Genomic DNA, 15,158 nt, shown 5'->3' with positions numbered 1-15,158 from the left:
CTTTTTATGCTTGAAAACTAAAAGGACACTTTCTGTAGGAATCAGCTAAACAGTAAAAGGACCTTTAACCGTTAAAGTTGCGGTGTTTCTTGGTCTTAATTATGCTTTTGCTCACAAATTCAATTTAAAAAATAATTTATTAATTCCAAAAAGAAATTGAATCTTTTTGTAACTCATATTACCCACTGTTCTTCAAAGAGATGCTGTCGATATTGATGTGGAAGGATGTCCTGTAGTGGTCTATATTACAGCAACTCAGAAAATGCCTCTTACTGGAAGCACTTTTTTTGTTGTTTTCTACAGAGGATTCATAATTTTCTTGATTTTATAAAGAATTATTTTTTTTTGCACCATCAACTCCAGATATTCCTCAGTAGTCCCCAGAACTACTGAGTAACCAGAACCTTGTTACTCAGAAAAGATTACTCTCTCAATAACAGCTTTATAGAAAGATATGCAGCATCTACGGCTATCAGAGTATGGGATGTTGACACAATGACACTAAACTTTTAAAAAGCACTTAGTGACAAATTAGTATATGGCTTTGTTAAATTGACTCTACGGTGCAGTGATTTCTCCCCAGATTCAGTCAAATGTTTTCTGCACCTAGTTAGTAGCTGGAGGTGATTCTCTTTCCATTTACTACATCTACGGGAACTTCATCCATAAATGTGGTCGTAAACGAGTATAAGAAAACAGAGATATACTGATAAAAAAAAACAACTATGCCAGTAAGTAATTCTCTAGAACAACAGATGGTTCGTTTTAAGCTGCATCTTGATTGTAAGAAAAACACTCATTACTGCTTGGGAACAAATATGCAAATATTTTACTTTGTATAAAAGAGCTGCATCATTAACACCAGTTGCTCCCTGTGCCATCACACACCGGCCAATTGAGCCAAGTTTATTTCTTGAACTAAATCCCTATGGTAAAAGTCCACTGCAACTTCCTGATTGCCAGTTTTTCTCAATAGGAACATGCCAACCCCTGGCAGTCAGGTCTGTGGCCCCTCTAAAAACTGGTATGCTGTTTGTGCAGCACATTCTTCCTTTAGCGTGCTTATTTTGGTAGATCTATAAAGTTTGCTCGTGATGAGAGATTTGATGAGATTTTGGAAGGATTCTCTCTTCACTTCCCTTCAGTTTCAGACTGATATATATGTTTAAATTATTCTAAAGGAAAATGAGCATGACTGTAAAAGTTGTGTGAAGTAGGACTGAGAAAGCTTTGTGTGGCCTGTCACCACCAGTGCACAGTGACCTGTGGTCAGGGTCTGCGCTACAGGGTGGTTTTATGCATCGATCACAGAGGGATTCACGCCGGAGGCTGCAACCCCACCACCAAACCCCACATCAAGGAGGACTGTCTGGTAGCAGTGCCGTGCTACAAATCCATAGGTGGGAAATGTCACACTAAACTGAGCAGCTTTTGTCCTTTTCTTTGTGGTTTCACGCAATGTTAAGCGGATCTGTGCAATTTGCTTCAGACACACTCCCTATTGAAGCGAAGCCTGTCTGGCAGAAACAGGCCATTGAGCTGGAGGAGGAAGTGACTGCGACTGAGGATCCAACGTAAGTATCAACCTAGCATGAGCAAACACTGAATGAGGTTCTAGAGAATATTTTAATTTGGTTCTTGTGAAAGTAACCAGCATTTCACAATTTCTGACATTACATCTACGAACTTCAGTGTGTTTTTGTGGGATTTTATGTGATAAACCAACACAAAGTTATAAGATACATGTGGAATCTTATTGTTAACATTCTAGTTGGCTTCATGTTATGGGTGGCGATATAACACCAATAACATGCTGGAACATGATATAACGTAAAGTCAATTGGATGTTAAATGACATGCAATCAATTGACCGTGTTGGCTTTACACTTTAATTAATGTAAAGCCAACAATTACAATTGTTGGCAATTTCTAGCCATTTAAAGATGGCGGCATCAACAATACATTTTCTTCCATCTTGTCTTTTTCCACTCTATTTTCTTTTGCTTTCGTGTTTCCTTCTTTCCATGTGTCCTACCTCTTTCCTTCCTTTCCTACAGTTTCAATTTTCAAAGAAATCTTTGCTATAAATGAACATTTGTGTTTAACAGCTTAAAATAATTGCAAAGGGCAGTGAGCTCTGGGAAAAAAGCATCGGATTTTCACAGGACAAAAGTGTGAAAACCTCTTTGGCCCTGGAAAAACACCTGGATTTATACTGAGGTTAAATGATACTCAGCTGGGCTCTATTTACTAATCAGATCACATCTGAAAGCATTTTGACTGCACTGGGTTTTATTTATGGCTACATGCATAAAGGAGCATAAATAGAAATGAACAACACACTTTTCAGGGAGTTATTTGTAAAAAAAAAAAAAAAGTTTAAAAAAGACAACTTGTAATTTCCACTCAAAAATTATGCACCACTGTGTATCGGTAAGTCACATAAAATACAAATAAAAAAAAAGTCTTGAAGTTTATAGTTGTTACATAATAAAATGTGAAAAGTAACTTCCAAATCTATGACTAGATTTGCAAACGTTTGTCGGCTGAATTGGACCTAAAAGGTTTTAGATGTGATTATATGCTTAAGTCTGCTGGTTCCAGTTTTGCTCAGAAGCCGAAAACCGGCAGGATCTCGTCTTAAAAGAAAAATATACTTTAGTAACATAAAATTTCTCCACAGGGGTAAAATAAAGCAGAAGTAATTTTGAAGACACACACAGTTTCAACAACATTTTCCGAGCTTAGAGCAACAGACCAACCTGAAGGTCAAATTGAAGTGGACAGGTCTGGGTGCCGCCATGAAACCACTACACTCACTGTTGTGTTCGTGTCAGCACCGATTTCCATCAAGCTCGGGTCTGAGCAGTCGTCAAACCTTTCACCCGTGTGACTGCAAATACCTCCTGGGTGTCTAATCTGTGTGTCTTGAATGTAACTGGAGGTTATTTGGGGTAAAAGGGGAAACGGAGAGTGAAGGAGAACAAACATCGTTTTGAGAACCTGCACTTCCTTCCAGCATTACCTCAGCAAACCCCACAATCTTCCAGATGTTCTGTCCCCCGAACGTGAACGATATGTGGATGCTGAGCAGCGCCTTCGCAAGATTTATATTAGCAACGAGTTTCGAACGTTTTTTACGTTGGCATATCTGGATCGAGCGAAGAGTGGAGGGACACTGCCAGCGCATATGATTTTGTTCTGTTGCAATGTAAAAAAAAACAAAAAAACATTTCTTTTGTCAGAAAGCTCATAAATAACTCTGCATAATGCACGGTCGCTCACAATCCAACAAAAATATCTGCATACCACATGGGGCCTTGTTACGGATGTAGGAAGAAGGAGAAGGAAATTCCTATTTTGGACTTACTCCTGGCACGAGAAAAGTGAAACCGATTTGTTCTCCATATTCTGGCCAAACATATTATTTTACTACCAGTTTATAGAATATTTCTGAAGATGGATGTTTAATCAATGTAATTAACGTGTGGCCTTGGCTGGTATTACAAAAAATAAAAAATAAAAATCTGTTGTTTCCTGCCACAAATGAATGCGGGATTGTTTTTGAACTGACAGATGTGCTTTAACAGCCCATGAAGATAAACATTTCTGCGAGCTCGCATGTTGACTTTGTTGTTCATGTTCCAAGCTCTAACTGCGAGTGATTCATTTCGATCGTTTGTCCAAACAAGAGCGAGTCCCCGGACGCTCGTAACGAGACGGCTTTTACTGTTATTATGAGCTCTTTATTGAGGCATCTTATAAAACAGTGTGGCGCTTTTGTGTTGTGGTCGAATGGGGGAGGAATCCTGCGCGCGAGCTGAAGCTGCTTTCGTTGTGTAAATACACACTCAAATAGTTGAATAATCTGTATTCTGAGGTAAACCAGAAATTAAAACTTGGGATTTAAAACCTTTTTTGTGGGAAAAGGACAGCAGCTTGAATCAGATATAACTGAGCCAGGCACCACATTTAATGCAATTTAGAATAACTTTGGAAAGAAGGGCAATGGACAGATCTCCAGTTTATTACATGGCAACATAGAGAAACACACGACTAAAAGAAACACACATGCTCACATCTAAGGACAATTTAGAGAAACCAATGAACCTTACAGTCATGCTTTTGGACTATTAGATAACCCACGTAACACATGCATGAGGAGAACATGCAAACTCCATGCAGAAAGACCCAATATCTTCTTGTTCCAAGGCAAATATGCTACCAACGGTACAAGCTGGCATGTAGCTCATTATAATGTACCAATATCTATGAAAAAGTGTAAAAAGAAGACCAAATGTCAGGGGCACATCAATTCTCAATGCAATTGTTTCCTGAGACAAAATAAGGGATTTCAGAGTCTCCACCTCAAGTTTGGGTTTGTAGAGTGAAGATTTATTCAGTGCAGAGCAAGAAGTTCAGATAACTTTTCTCAGAGAACGATCAAACTGGTAGCCTATGGAAGGGATACTGGTTTGTTCTCTGGTGTGTTTTCTTTTAACGTCCTGATTTTGTTTATTTCTGAATTTTCTAAATTTCCACTTAAAGACAAGAAGCGTTTGGATTATTTCAATTTGGCCAAATGCAAGGATGTTTATAAACTACAAACTAAGCCATAACATTCAGTATCTACTTACTAACACGATCCATTTGTGTTTGAACACAGAGAACAGCTTGTTTTACTAATAGCAGTTAACATCAAATCAAAACCTCACCGTTTTCCAACTTGTAATCAGAACATGCTCAACTCTGGTGTGACATCATTTTCATGGTGGCAAAATGACAATTATATAAAACGACACTAAAGTTGTGGTTAGTGAGGAGGAATCTGTTTTCCTCGTCTGGTTGATACTCACTCTGAAGTGATCTTAGTAGCAAAAATGCTCACAGAATCCTTTTAACTACCACAACAGATTATTAGACAATAGCTTGGGTAGAAATTACAGTAAATGCTCCACTTTATTTTCTTTTTCTTCTCAATCACAGCAATGCTTCTGTTTTCTCTCCAAAAATAACTCCAGAGAGAAATCTAATTAAAACTAAAAGGCTCCTTTTCAACAAGATTAATGGCTATGATAGATATCAATGACAGGGTTATCACATTGCGCCGGCTTCTGTTACATTTATGGAAATGGTCTGTGTCGAAACACATGGCTCTTAACAAAAAGATGTTTGATCTTCTTTATTATAAGAGACGTGGACACTTGGCACCGAGAGACTTCTCACATCAGTCTTCTTGTAAATCCAGAGTGAAGATGGGTTTTATATGAATATCTGTACTTATTAGACTGCTTTCAAAAGTGGATGTCGTTACAAATCACGGTGCTGTAATTTTAGACCCATATAACAAAAGAGAGGTAGCCCAGCTGCTGTTTAATCCCATGAAGCTTAAATGAAATGGTACAAATCTCTGTATTCACCAGATGTACACATAGATGCTTAGTTTGTAGCCTGATTTTTTATTTTTATTTTTTGTCTGTTTGATCTTCTAGCAGATGAAAGCTTGTAATCAAACCCAACACTTTGCTAAAGCCAAATGTATTTAAAGACCAAGCGGGGTTCAGTTTTACACTTATTGTTACACCAGCTCCAGTTGTTGTAAACTAGAGTTTGAGGATTTCCTCTCCCTGTTTTTAAATATGAAAAAAGATGCACATGAAATCTCTTTAACCAAGACCATATTTGACGATGTCACTCAAGAACAGGGCTACATTTTTAAAACTTAGTAGCACAAGCATAAACCATGGGTATTTGTGAAGGAAATGAGTTAAATATTTTCTACATCTGCGTTATCCTCCTGCAGCTTCATTCCTGGTCCCTGGCAGCCCTGCAGCAGAACGTGCGGAGCTGGGACCCAGCAGCGGACGGTCAAGTGCCAGGTGTTGCTGTCTTTCTCCCAGACTGTTGCCGACCTGCCTGACGACGAGTGCGAGGGGGAAAAACCCATCTTGGTCCAGCCGTGTTATCGCAAACCCTGCTCAGGAGAGCTCGGTCATGGGGACGAAAATAGAGAAGAGGAGGAGCCGCGACGCGATGGGGACGTACTTGACTGGGAGTACGAGGGATTTACGGAGTGCTCAGAGAGCTGTGGAGGAGGTACGGATCTTAATTTATCTCCAAGATGCACAACAACCAGGACAAAAATTAAAAAGTAAACTTTATTAACCAAAGGTTGACGCCTCTCCCTCACCAAAAAACCCAAACAATCAAAATGTTTAGGTTTTTATTCCCTAAAGTCTGAGAATAAAAACTAAATTTGATTAATATTGACTAATATTTCCTATATTAGTCAATGTTGTAAAACAAATTAGTGTTTTTTACATTAGTAAAATTGGTGTGTTGGAATTAGTAACATGTTCAATGTCAGTAAATGTATCCAGATTTTACAATAAACATTACATAAACATGACTTTCTGTAGCATTACTTTAGATTGAGTGCCAGAAAATTATTAGAATTTATTAAGTAAAGTAGTAAGTATTCAATAAAATGTACTCATCCTTGGAAAAAAGGGCTAATTAACTTTTTGTTAATAAAGAAAAAGAAAGACCAACATCACAAACCAACCCCAAAAGAAATATTTTTTAAAACCTAATGCATTTTATCTTCACAACACTCATGATAACTTTGATGATCTGGTTGTTTACTCCCTGTACAAGTCATCAGTCTTAACCATGGTATGAATTTTGCTCTGTCCTCATTCTTCAGCTTTGTTCCTTTTCTTAAAACCAAGATTGTTTCATATCCCTGTGGCAACACGTGTTTCCAACAGTGACAGTGAGGAGAATCCATCTTACCTACCTGTGTCCTTCTCTGTGGCTCACCATGTTTCTTGTATAGATAATAAGATAAGATAAGATAAATCTTTATTGTTATTGTCACAAGAACAACGAAATTTAAAAAGTGCCATCAGTCAGTGCATATGCTTAAAAACAAAAAATAACTGTCTCACAATTCACACACAATGTAAGAAATAACAAATAACTGGTAAAAAAAAACCAACAAAAAATCATTGTAGAACAAATGCTCTCTTCATCCTTTGAGGATGAGGAACTATTTAAACAACAAGTTGAAACTCAGACGTTGTTGAAAGATGTTTTTATTGAAAATTTTATTATGAATCATAATTGTGACCCAATGTACAGGGCTGTTCCTGCTGTCTATAAATCATACAAACTCCATTCGGGTCTCTGAAGTGGCCCGGTTTATTTTAGTGAACCATCAAATGATGCAGTATTAGAAAGTAGATGACTAAAGCCATGCCAAAATTGGCTTTGAGAAAGTAAACACCACATTTAACATTAAAGGTCATAAGTCCTCATCGCTCACAGCAGCAGTAAAAGCCGTCCCACACTGAAATGGTTTCCCTAAACATCCTGTCAACACAAGCCAAGGCTTACTTTAATCTCCCCATGTCCACATCCAGCATAGTCACAAATTTATTTCTGCACACAGGCATTTGCCAGTGCCTGTGTGTATGTGCATACACTCCCCAAAACTCAAGTAGCGGGCATTTGAGGATGGTTACAGAGACGTATCTTATGTCAAAAACACATCCCCAGGGCTGTGCTTCTGTGGACCATCACACCAGTGTGGCGCTTGAAGTGCCTCCTTTATTGTAGACTCCTTTGCTTGCATTGGATTACTTTTAATATGATCTTAAATTACTCTTTTAAAATTGAGCCATGTCATTGTGTATTTAGGGTACTCTTATGCCTGGATTTTGTCACTAGAGAGTTTATTTCCAGTCATCCTTGCTGCTCCAAGTACAGACACAATAAAAAGAAACTGTACCGTCTTTAGTTCCAAGGTTTTACCTATGAGGCCATTTGGTTCACAACAGAGCTTACTTTAAATAAAAACCTTTAAAAAAAACTACTATTATGTATTCAAAAGGAAAAAGGTAAATGGAGTATGGCCTACAGGCACAGCAGCAAAGAACATGATGTAGTCACAGTAACATAAATATTTTTAGATGCAACATTACTACAGACAAAGAGAAAAAATTATGCAGGCCGTTATTTTTGCTAAGTTTGCTTCAGTTTTCAGTGAACATTGCTTTAATATGGGTAAACAATAGCCACCATGATGAAATCAATCCTGGGAGTGAGTTGAAAATTTGTAACAAATACTATCACGAGACTGATTGTTAACAAGGAACTGAATGGATGGATGGGATGGGATGGGATGGATGGATGGATGGATGGATGGATGGATGGATGGATGGATGGATGGATGGATGGATGGATGGATGGATGGGTGGATTGATTTGTCTAGAATAATTATCACTGTGAGCTGATCATACCTAGGAATTGAAGCCATAAATATTTAGTATTTTTAATGAGTCACATTTAAAATTATTAACTCCTTGTGCTTTTTTGACTGTCTGTACTCTTTATGAGATAAATACATTTTGCATTTCCATTGGAACCTGAATATGCAACTTCTTTCATACTCCAAGCAACCTTTCTATAAAATAATCAGCGCAGTGAAAGGCAGATCTGGACTGGACCACATTTTGGTCCAGGTGACCCACATTATGACTACTTAAGCACAAAGTCTTGAACTTAGCTTGATGTAAAGGGAGGTTTTCTAAAATAACTTACAGATTTGACTTCTGAGCTAACACACCAAGGAAAAATCACCAGCCTGTGTTCAAACTATCATTGTCAAAGATGCTGCCATCAAAAAAGTGAAACTGTCAAACCTTCCTTTTTGTGTGTAAGATCTGTAGAAAGAGTGAACGAGGGAAAGAGAAAACCTCACACCAAATGTGTGCCTCCATACATAAAGTAACTTACTATTAACATATGCAAAACAGCATTCCTTGCCATGAAAAGTAATTCAAAATCAGCATATTTGCTCCTCTTCATGCTTTTATATGTTGTCAAAACGCAGGTGTGCAGGAAGCTGTGATCATTTGCCTGAACAAGCAGACCAGGGAGGCCGCAGACCAAAGCCTGTGTGTGAGCTCCCGTCGGCCCCCTCCGCTCCTCCAGGACTGTAACACCCACCTCTGCCTACCGAGGTACAGTAAAACTCCACGAATCTGAAGGCTTGGTCACCACCACCAGGTTGCTTTAAGAGTTGTTTGTAATGGCTTGTGCACAAACGTCAAATTAGACTTTAATGAATGCCATAAAAGTAAAGAGGAAATTACTTGTTTTGTGGAAAATGGGATTTGGCACAATATAAGAAAAGAAATATTAATTAAAACTGAAGTGGACTGGGATCTTGTACTCATTAGCAGCCTGCCAAGCGCACGTTCTTCCAAAATATGCAACATTTGGTGCTCGTGTGCCATTCTTCTTGAGTTGCAGCGCTTTATAGCGTCAAACACATGCAACCACTTAAAGCCAGAATGAAGAAACGCTAAACAAAAAAAAAAAACCATCATGTGAATCAGTTCATGAATTCACAATCAGCTAATTAGCTGAGCTAATTACAAACCAAAACCAAAGCTGAGCCAATTAAATCACAATTCAGATGACTTGGATCTTGGTGATGCTGAGGCAGAGTGACAGAGACGAATCACTTCTGACAGGAAATTAAAGCCTTGAGAAACAAGGTTGGAATCTGATGCACTGAGATCCGAGGTCAGTAGTTCGGCAGCATAGCTAAGAAATATTAAAACTGTCCTCAGAAGAACTTTCTGGATTTTTGCCAGATGTGATGCTGTAGAAATCTGGAAGATTTCATTTTGTGAAGTCAGGTTAAGTTACTCTACAACTTATCCAACTGGAAATATTGAAGGGAAGCTTCTCTTTGGTTGAGACTCTCAAAAGCTTGAATGAGCTGTTAGTCTTTGATAAGCAACCAAAGTCCTGCACCTACAAAAACAAAACAATAAATTAAACTGTTACTCATATCTGAAATGTTCTTATATTTATTGAGGTAAGTTGATATTACATATTTGACATTTTTAATTGTAATCGGATTTTGCACTTCAAACAAAATAGGTTAATTAACTAAAATATTAAGCTGTGAAGCCACATGCTGTTCAACATATCTAAATCTTGGCTAAACAGTACGCGGATTCTGTGGCAGGCCACATGTTTCAAGTTAACACCGTGCACATTGTTAGCCGCTCCACCACTTTTACTCTTGTCCGAAAACTCAGAGGCTTGCAGCCTGACCTTGCCTGTTTTTCCAAGCTTTTCGTCTTGTTTTCACGCACAACAAACGCTGCATTGGACCTGTTTCTTTTGGCCATTTGCTCCCTCCTTTATGCCCCCTCACCCTCTCATAATAAGCTACACTCTTTGGATAGTGTTCCCTCTGAGGGGAAACAGCCATTAGATTTAGTTTGTACAGGTCCATGAACAACTTTCATTCCCATTCCGCCTCTCGATCCTGGATTCTTAAATAAACACAAGGTTTTGAAATATCACTCAGTCTGTCAAACCAAAAGTAACGTTGCTGCAGTGGTGGATGGGAAACCTCAAAAGCCATAGCAAGTTGCCGGATTGCACCCTAAAATTGGACTAAATTCAAAGTTAACTGTGAAGCCAAACTTATGGTCCAGTTCAAAATAACTATTGACAGCAACATTAGATTATTCCCCATGTGCACTTGAAAAATGTAAATGAATTGTTGCATAATACCTACATAGATATTATTGAACACTGTGAGAATTTTGTGTCATTTTGCTTTTCATGAATTTAATTTCCATTATTTTACATATTGATGCATGAGTAAAACTCACATAAGGTCAAAAAATAAATAAATAACTGAGCTCCAACATAATTTGTGTCCACGCAGGCGTGACTATGTACTGTATGTAAAAGTAAAGGTTTCAGTTTTAAATAACTTAGTCTGGCTTTTTAAAGCAGCACTCCATCTAACATGGCCCTAAAGCCAAAAACAACCATAAAATGTATTTATTTGTATAACACATTTCAGCAGCAAGGCGGTCCAAGGGGAAATACCCCTTCTTTTATGTCATCCAAGATCCCACACCATTTTACTAAATTATAGCTTAGTATAAGCAACAAACTATAAACAAACTATAAAGTGCAACAAACTATAAAGTTTTAAAGTATATGTTACAGTGTAAAATAAGCAAGTTAAGGTTTTAGTAGTGTAAATATTTAAAATTTTGCACTACAAATAAGTGGGTACAAAGCAATTGCTAATTTCAATGCTGTTGGGTAGGGGCTGTTGCCATTATTTCTTAGCGATTTTCTATTTCCTCTTTTCTCCTTTTAATTTTTTTAATCACCAGATGCCCATTATCCTGCAACAGGAATGAGTACTGGAAGTACAACCTCAAACAGTCTTCCACTGAAATGTGGAAGCTACTTTTAATATGAGTTCTTGTGCCAACTTTAGACAATGTTGTGCCAGTTCACAACAAGAACTAGTTCTTAGTTCAGTTCACACCATTGAAACTTAATTACTTCATTATTTTAGGTCACAACATGAACAGCTGTAACTAAATGCACATTTTCGATGTAAAATAGTTCCCGTTTATTTATATCCGATATCATTTTAGAAAAAAAAAGTCAGTGATGTCATTCCTCACTGACATCACATTAACATCTTGTTTTTGTTTCCACCCTGTTCTCTTTGCTAACATAAGCTGTAGGTTAATGTAGCCAAAATGAAAATATGATCATTAATAGGTCAGAGCAAAGACAGAGATTTGTTTGGCCGCTAGTGTAATCCATGCCCACCTGCACAAGCAGTCACCAAGCTATTACCTTTAAGGGAAGAAGTTGCATTGTTAACTTTAAAGTTCTACAAAACGTTGACAGTATTCAGCCTTAAAGAAATCCCTTCTGCTCAATATCATCTCCACAGGTGGGAAACAGGGCAGTGGAGCTCATGCTCTACCACGTGTGGTGTTGGTCTGATGACTCGGACTGTAACCTGCACTCACCGACCCTCTCCAAACAGCAACTACTCTGCGGTTTTAAAAGACGAAATGTGTCAGAAGCCCAAACCAAGTCCTTTCCAAGCCTGTAACCGATTTGACTGCCCTCCTACATGGGACACACGCGACTGGGGCCAGGTAAAAGACATAATGTTGTGTGCTTTCCATAAAACGTGCCTGATCCTGACCATGTTTCTTGTACTTTGCACTATAACCTCAGCATGATTGTCTCTGCAGTGCTCCCAGACTTGTGGTGGTGGAGTCCAGAAAAGACAAGTGTTTTGCAAACAAAGGCTGGCAGATGGCAGTATCCTCGAGCTTCCTGACACCTTTTGTCCATCCAGGACTCCTGATAACCAGCGTCCATGTGGCAGGCAGGATTGCCCACCTCACTGGGTCACTGCTGACTGGTCTCAGGTATCTACTCCTCTGACCTTAAGTAACTATTTAACTTATCTAAGTGCTCCTTCTCCTAACTTGCTTCATAATTTTTGAATATAGTGTTCAGTAACCTGTGGAAATGGCATTCAGACTCTGCAAGCTGTCTGCAGGAAGCAAGGAGAAAATGGACAATTTAGTATTATTAATTCAATAAACTGTTCCATGATAGCCCGTCCCATCAGGATCCGCTCATGCTTTCTCAGGCACTGTGAAGGTAAGGGAAACATTGTTTGGGTCTTTTCAGGTTGTTGCTACTGCTCTGGCATGTCAAAATGAAAGGCGTACTTGAAACTAAACAACAATGTAAATCAGTCTTTGTGTAGTGATAACGTAATTCTCACCCAAAACTCTACAGAAATACTAATGCGATTTTCAAATTACATCTCAGACTCCCCGAAACCTGATGCCACCATACTTGGCCAGAGGAAAGTTTACATCCAGTGGAAGAAGTCCAAGAAGTTGCAGCTGGTTGTCGGTGGTTATGCATACCTCATGCCCTGGACGACGTTAATCCTTCGCTGCCCAACACGCAACATCCGTAAGGGCCACATTCAGTGGCTTAAAGGAGGGAAACCCCTGGTGAACCGCTCTCAATTTTCCATAAAATCCCAAGGATTTTTGAAGATTCAGCAGGTCCGTCCAACCGATGCTGGAGTCTACACGTGCACTGCGGGTTCTGCACGAGAACATTTTGTCCTACACATCGTTGGCAGCAAGAAAAAGCTTGCAGTTCCTGAGTCATGGGTGAATAAAAGTAGGCAACACAAGACTATGCGTCCAGATATAACCTCAACTAGTGGCACAACGCAGGAGCTACCCATACCCCTCAATAAATATGACAGCCTTGTAGAGCGCATGCTGGCGCTTAAAGGTTATTACCACAATAAAAAATACCTTGCTGACAAACCTTACTCAAGTGAAAAGAACAAGTTGACTCTGGAGAATGATAGGACAAACGCTGATTCTCCAGTTCCGGCTATGCTTGTTACCGACAGCACCAAGTTAGATGAGATCATACGCAATCTCTCTGAAGGCTTTGGAGAACAACAAGGGGAACATTTTATCATGGAGTTCCTTAGTGAAATTGCAGTGACACAAGGAGACGCCAATGAATCTACCGTTCACCCATCAGATGGTGCAGAATCCTCCACAAATGGACCAATCCTTTACAAGCCAAACCTCAAAACCCACATTTCAAGAGCTGGGCATCCAGAGTTTATACAACGGCCTAAAAAGATCATTGTATCGCCTCAGTCTGAGGTCGTCTTTCATGTTGGGACACCAGTTTTCTTGCGGAAACCAGTTGCCACTTTGGAGTTGAGGTGTCACCCTGTCGGGAACCCTCAACCATCTCTAATGTGGACAAAAAATGGAAATCAGTTGCACTTTGATAACAGGTATGAACTAACTTTCACTTGGAATTTTTATGCAAGTTTTACAGCAAGCTGCAGATATTTTGTCTTTTTTTTAATACAGAGTTGGCCTTTCAGCCTCTGGCTCACTGACGATCCAGTCTCCAGGTAAAGAAGACGAGGGTCTGTACACATGCACTGCCAAAAATCGTCATGGAAGTACATCTTTGTCATCTTGGCTGCGGATTACAAGTAAAGGCCTTTTTTGGATTTTAATTTACACACAGGAAAGAGAAACAAATTCTATGAATCATTGACTTTTTTTATGCGACAAACAGCCAAGCTTTGGTTGGAAACAGTTGCTCTCTCAGTTTTTTTTTCTGAATGACTGTGAAAATAAAAAGATAGCAGCAACACAGTTGAATTACAATGATTAGAGTACTTAATCATATAAAACATCTGTCCATCTGTCCTTTGTCATTTCCAATTCAAGCCTGACAACTTCTATAATCACAGTGAAAATTTATATTTGCAATGTATATGTTGGTTTAAAGTTGACTAGAACCTTTGGAAATTTGCAGAAACCCAATCTGAAAATTTTTCAAGCTTTTTCTTTTATTTTGGTTGTTTTTTTTCTCCTAAATTCTGCGTAGCAAGACCCTTGAAAGGTTCCTTTCCAACACAATCAAACTTAATAGGACTTTTGTACTAGAAGGATATCTAAAACCATCACTCTGACTTTGCTCTGAACAGTTTTGGAAACCAAGAAAACAAATAATAAGGTCAGTATTGGCATAATGTCAGGTCCAGTTTGTACTCTTCTAGATTAATGTAGTCCAGTTTACAGTAATGTGTGTTGTTCTTTTGTTGTTCAGGCTTAGAGGTTCTGGGAAAGCTTTCTTCCAGCTGAGAAACGCACAGACACAAGAGCGATCACAGACACGCACGTTGACTGAGCTTTCACTTAACATCTGGCTGAGTCGGTGATGGGGAATGTCCGGTTTCATGTCAGAATTTGGGTCGTCTCTGAACTGCGTGGACCTTTGTCTTCTGAAAAGCAAGATCAGTCACAAAATTACTGAATCCTCATCAAAGCGCCGCCACTGAGGATTTTCTGACTTTGCTGAACTCTTCCTCCCCATGCGGTAGCAATTACAGATTCCAGGCAATGTATCAAAGAAGATCAACTCGGCATATCCCGTCCAGTTAATCTAAATGGAAGGGATAAAGAGGTCTAAAAGTGCTTAAAAATGGCTCAGCCTTATTTTCCTTATATTTTACTTCAAATTCTATTAAAGGCGGTGTAATTGGGGTTTTCAGGAGCTTTTTAAAGAAGACAGTGGTGGGGGTGGTGGGCGTGATGGGGGTAGGAGCAGCTTCCAGAAGAATTTTGGAAAATGCTGTCTCTGACTGTCAGAGATTAAAAATATAAGAGTTAAAAAGATAAAGTTGTATTGTTTTCAATTAAAAGAAATAAGAAACTTTACATTCC

At 38.8% G+C, this 15,158-nt stretch overlaps 1 protein-coding gene across 4 annotated transcripts in view; it reads left to right on the top strand.

The window, feature by feature from the left end:
* Window positions 1–15,158, top strand: part of adamtsl3 (ADAMTS-like 3) — a 110,727-nt gene that overhangs the window by 87,870 nt on the left and 7,699 nt on the right. For 3 of the 4 annotated variants that reach the window (XM_028038380.1, XM_028038379.1, XM_028038381.1), the window contains 9 exons: window positions 1,253–1,400; window positions 1,490–1,574; window positions 5,804–6,096; window positions 8,897–9,026; window positions 11,801–12,011; window positions 12,111–12,290; window positions 12,375–12,528; window positions 12,703–13,711; window positions 13,791–13,918. In XM_028038380.1, coding sequence (XP_027894181.1) covers window positions 1,253–1,400; window positions 1,490–1,574; window positions 5,804–6,096; window positions 8,897–9,026; window positions 11,801–12,011; window positions 12,111–12,290; window positions 12,375–12,528; window positions 12,703–13,711; window positions 13,791–13,918 — 2,338 coding nt within the window. Of the gene's footprint in view, window positions 1–1,252; window positions 1,401–1,489; window positions 1,579–5,803; window positions 6,097–8,896; window positions 9,027–11,800; window positions 12,012–12,110; window positions 12,291–12,374; window positions 12,529–12,702; window positions 13,712–13,790; window positions 13,919–15,158 lie in introns of those variants that run through there. The other variant, XM_028038382.1, reaches the window with a different exon arrangement.

This window comes from Xiphophorus couchianus, chromosome 14, assembly GCF_001444195.1.
Source record: "Xiphophorus couchianus chromosome 14, X_couchianus-1.0, whole genome shotgun sequence".
Classification (NCBI taxonomy): domain Eukaryota; kingdom Metazoa; phylum Chordata; class Actinopteri; order Cyprinodontiformes; family Poeciliidae; genus Xiphophorus; species Xiphophorus couchianus.
Note: the sequence above shows the minus strand (reverse complement) of the source record. Positions and strands in the feature narration are given on the sequence as shown.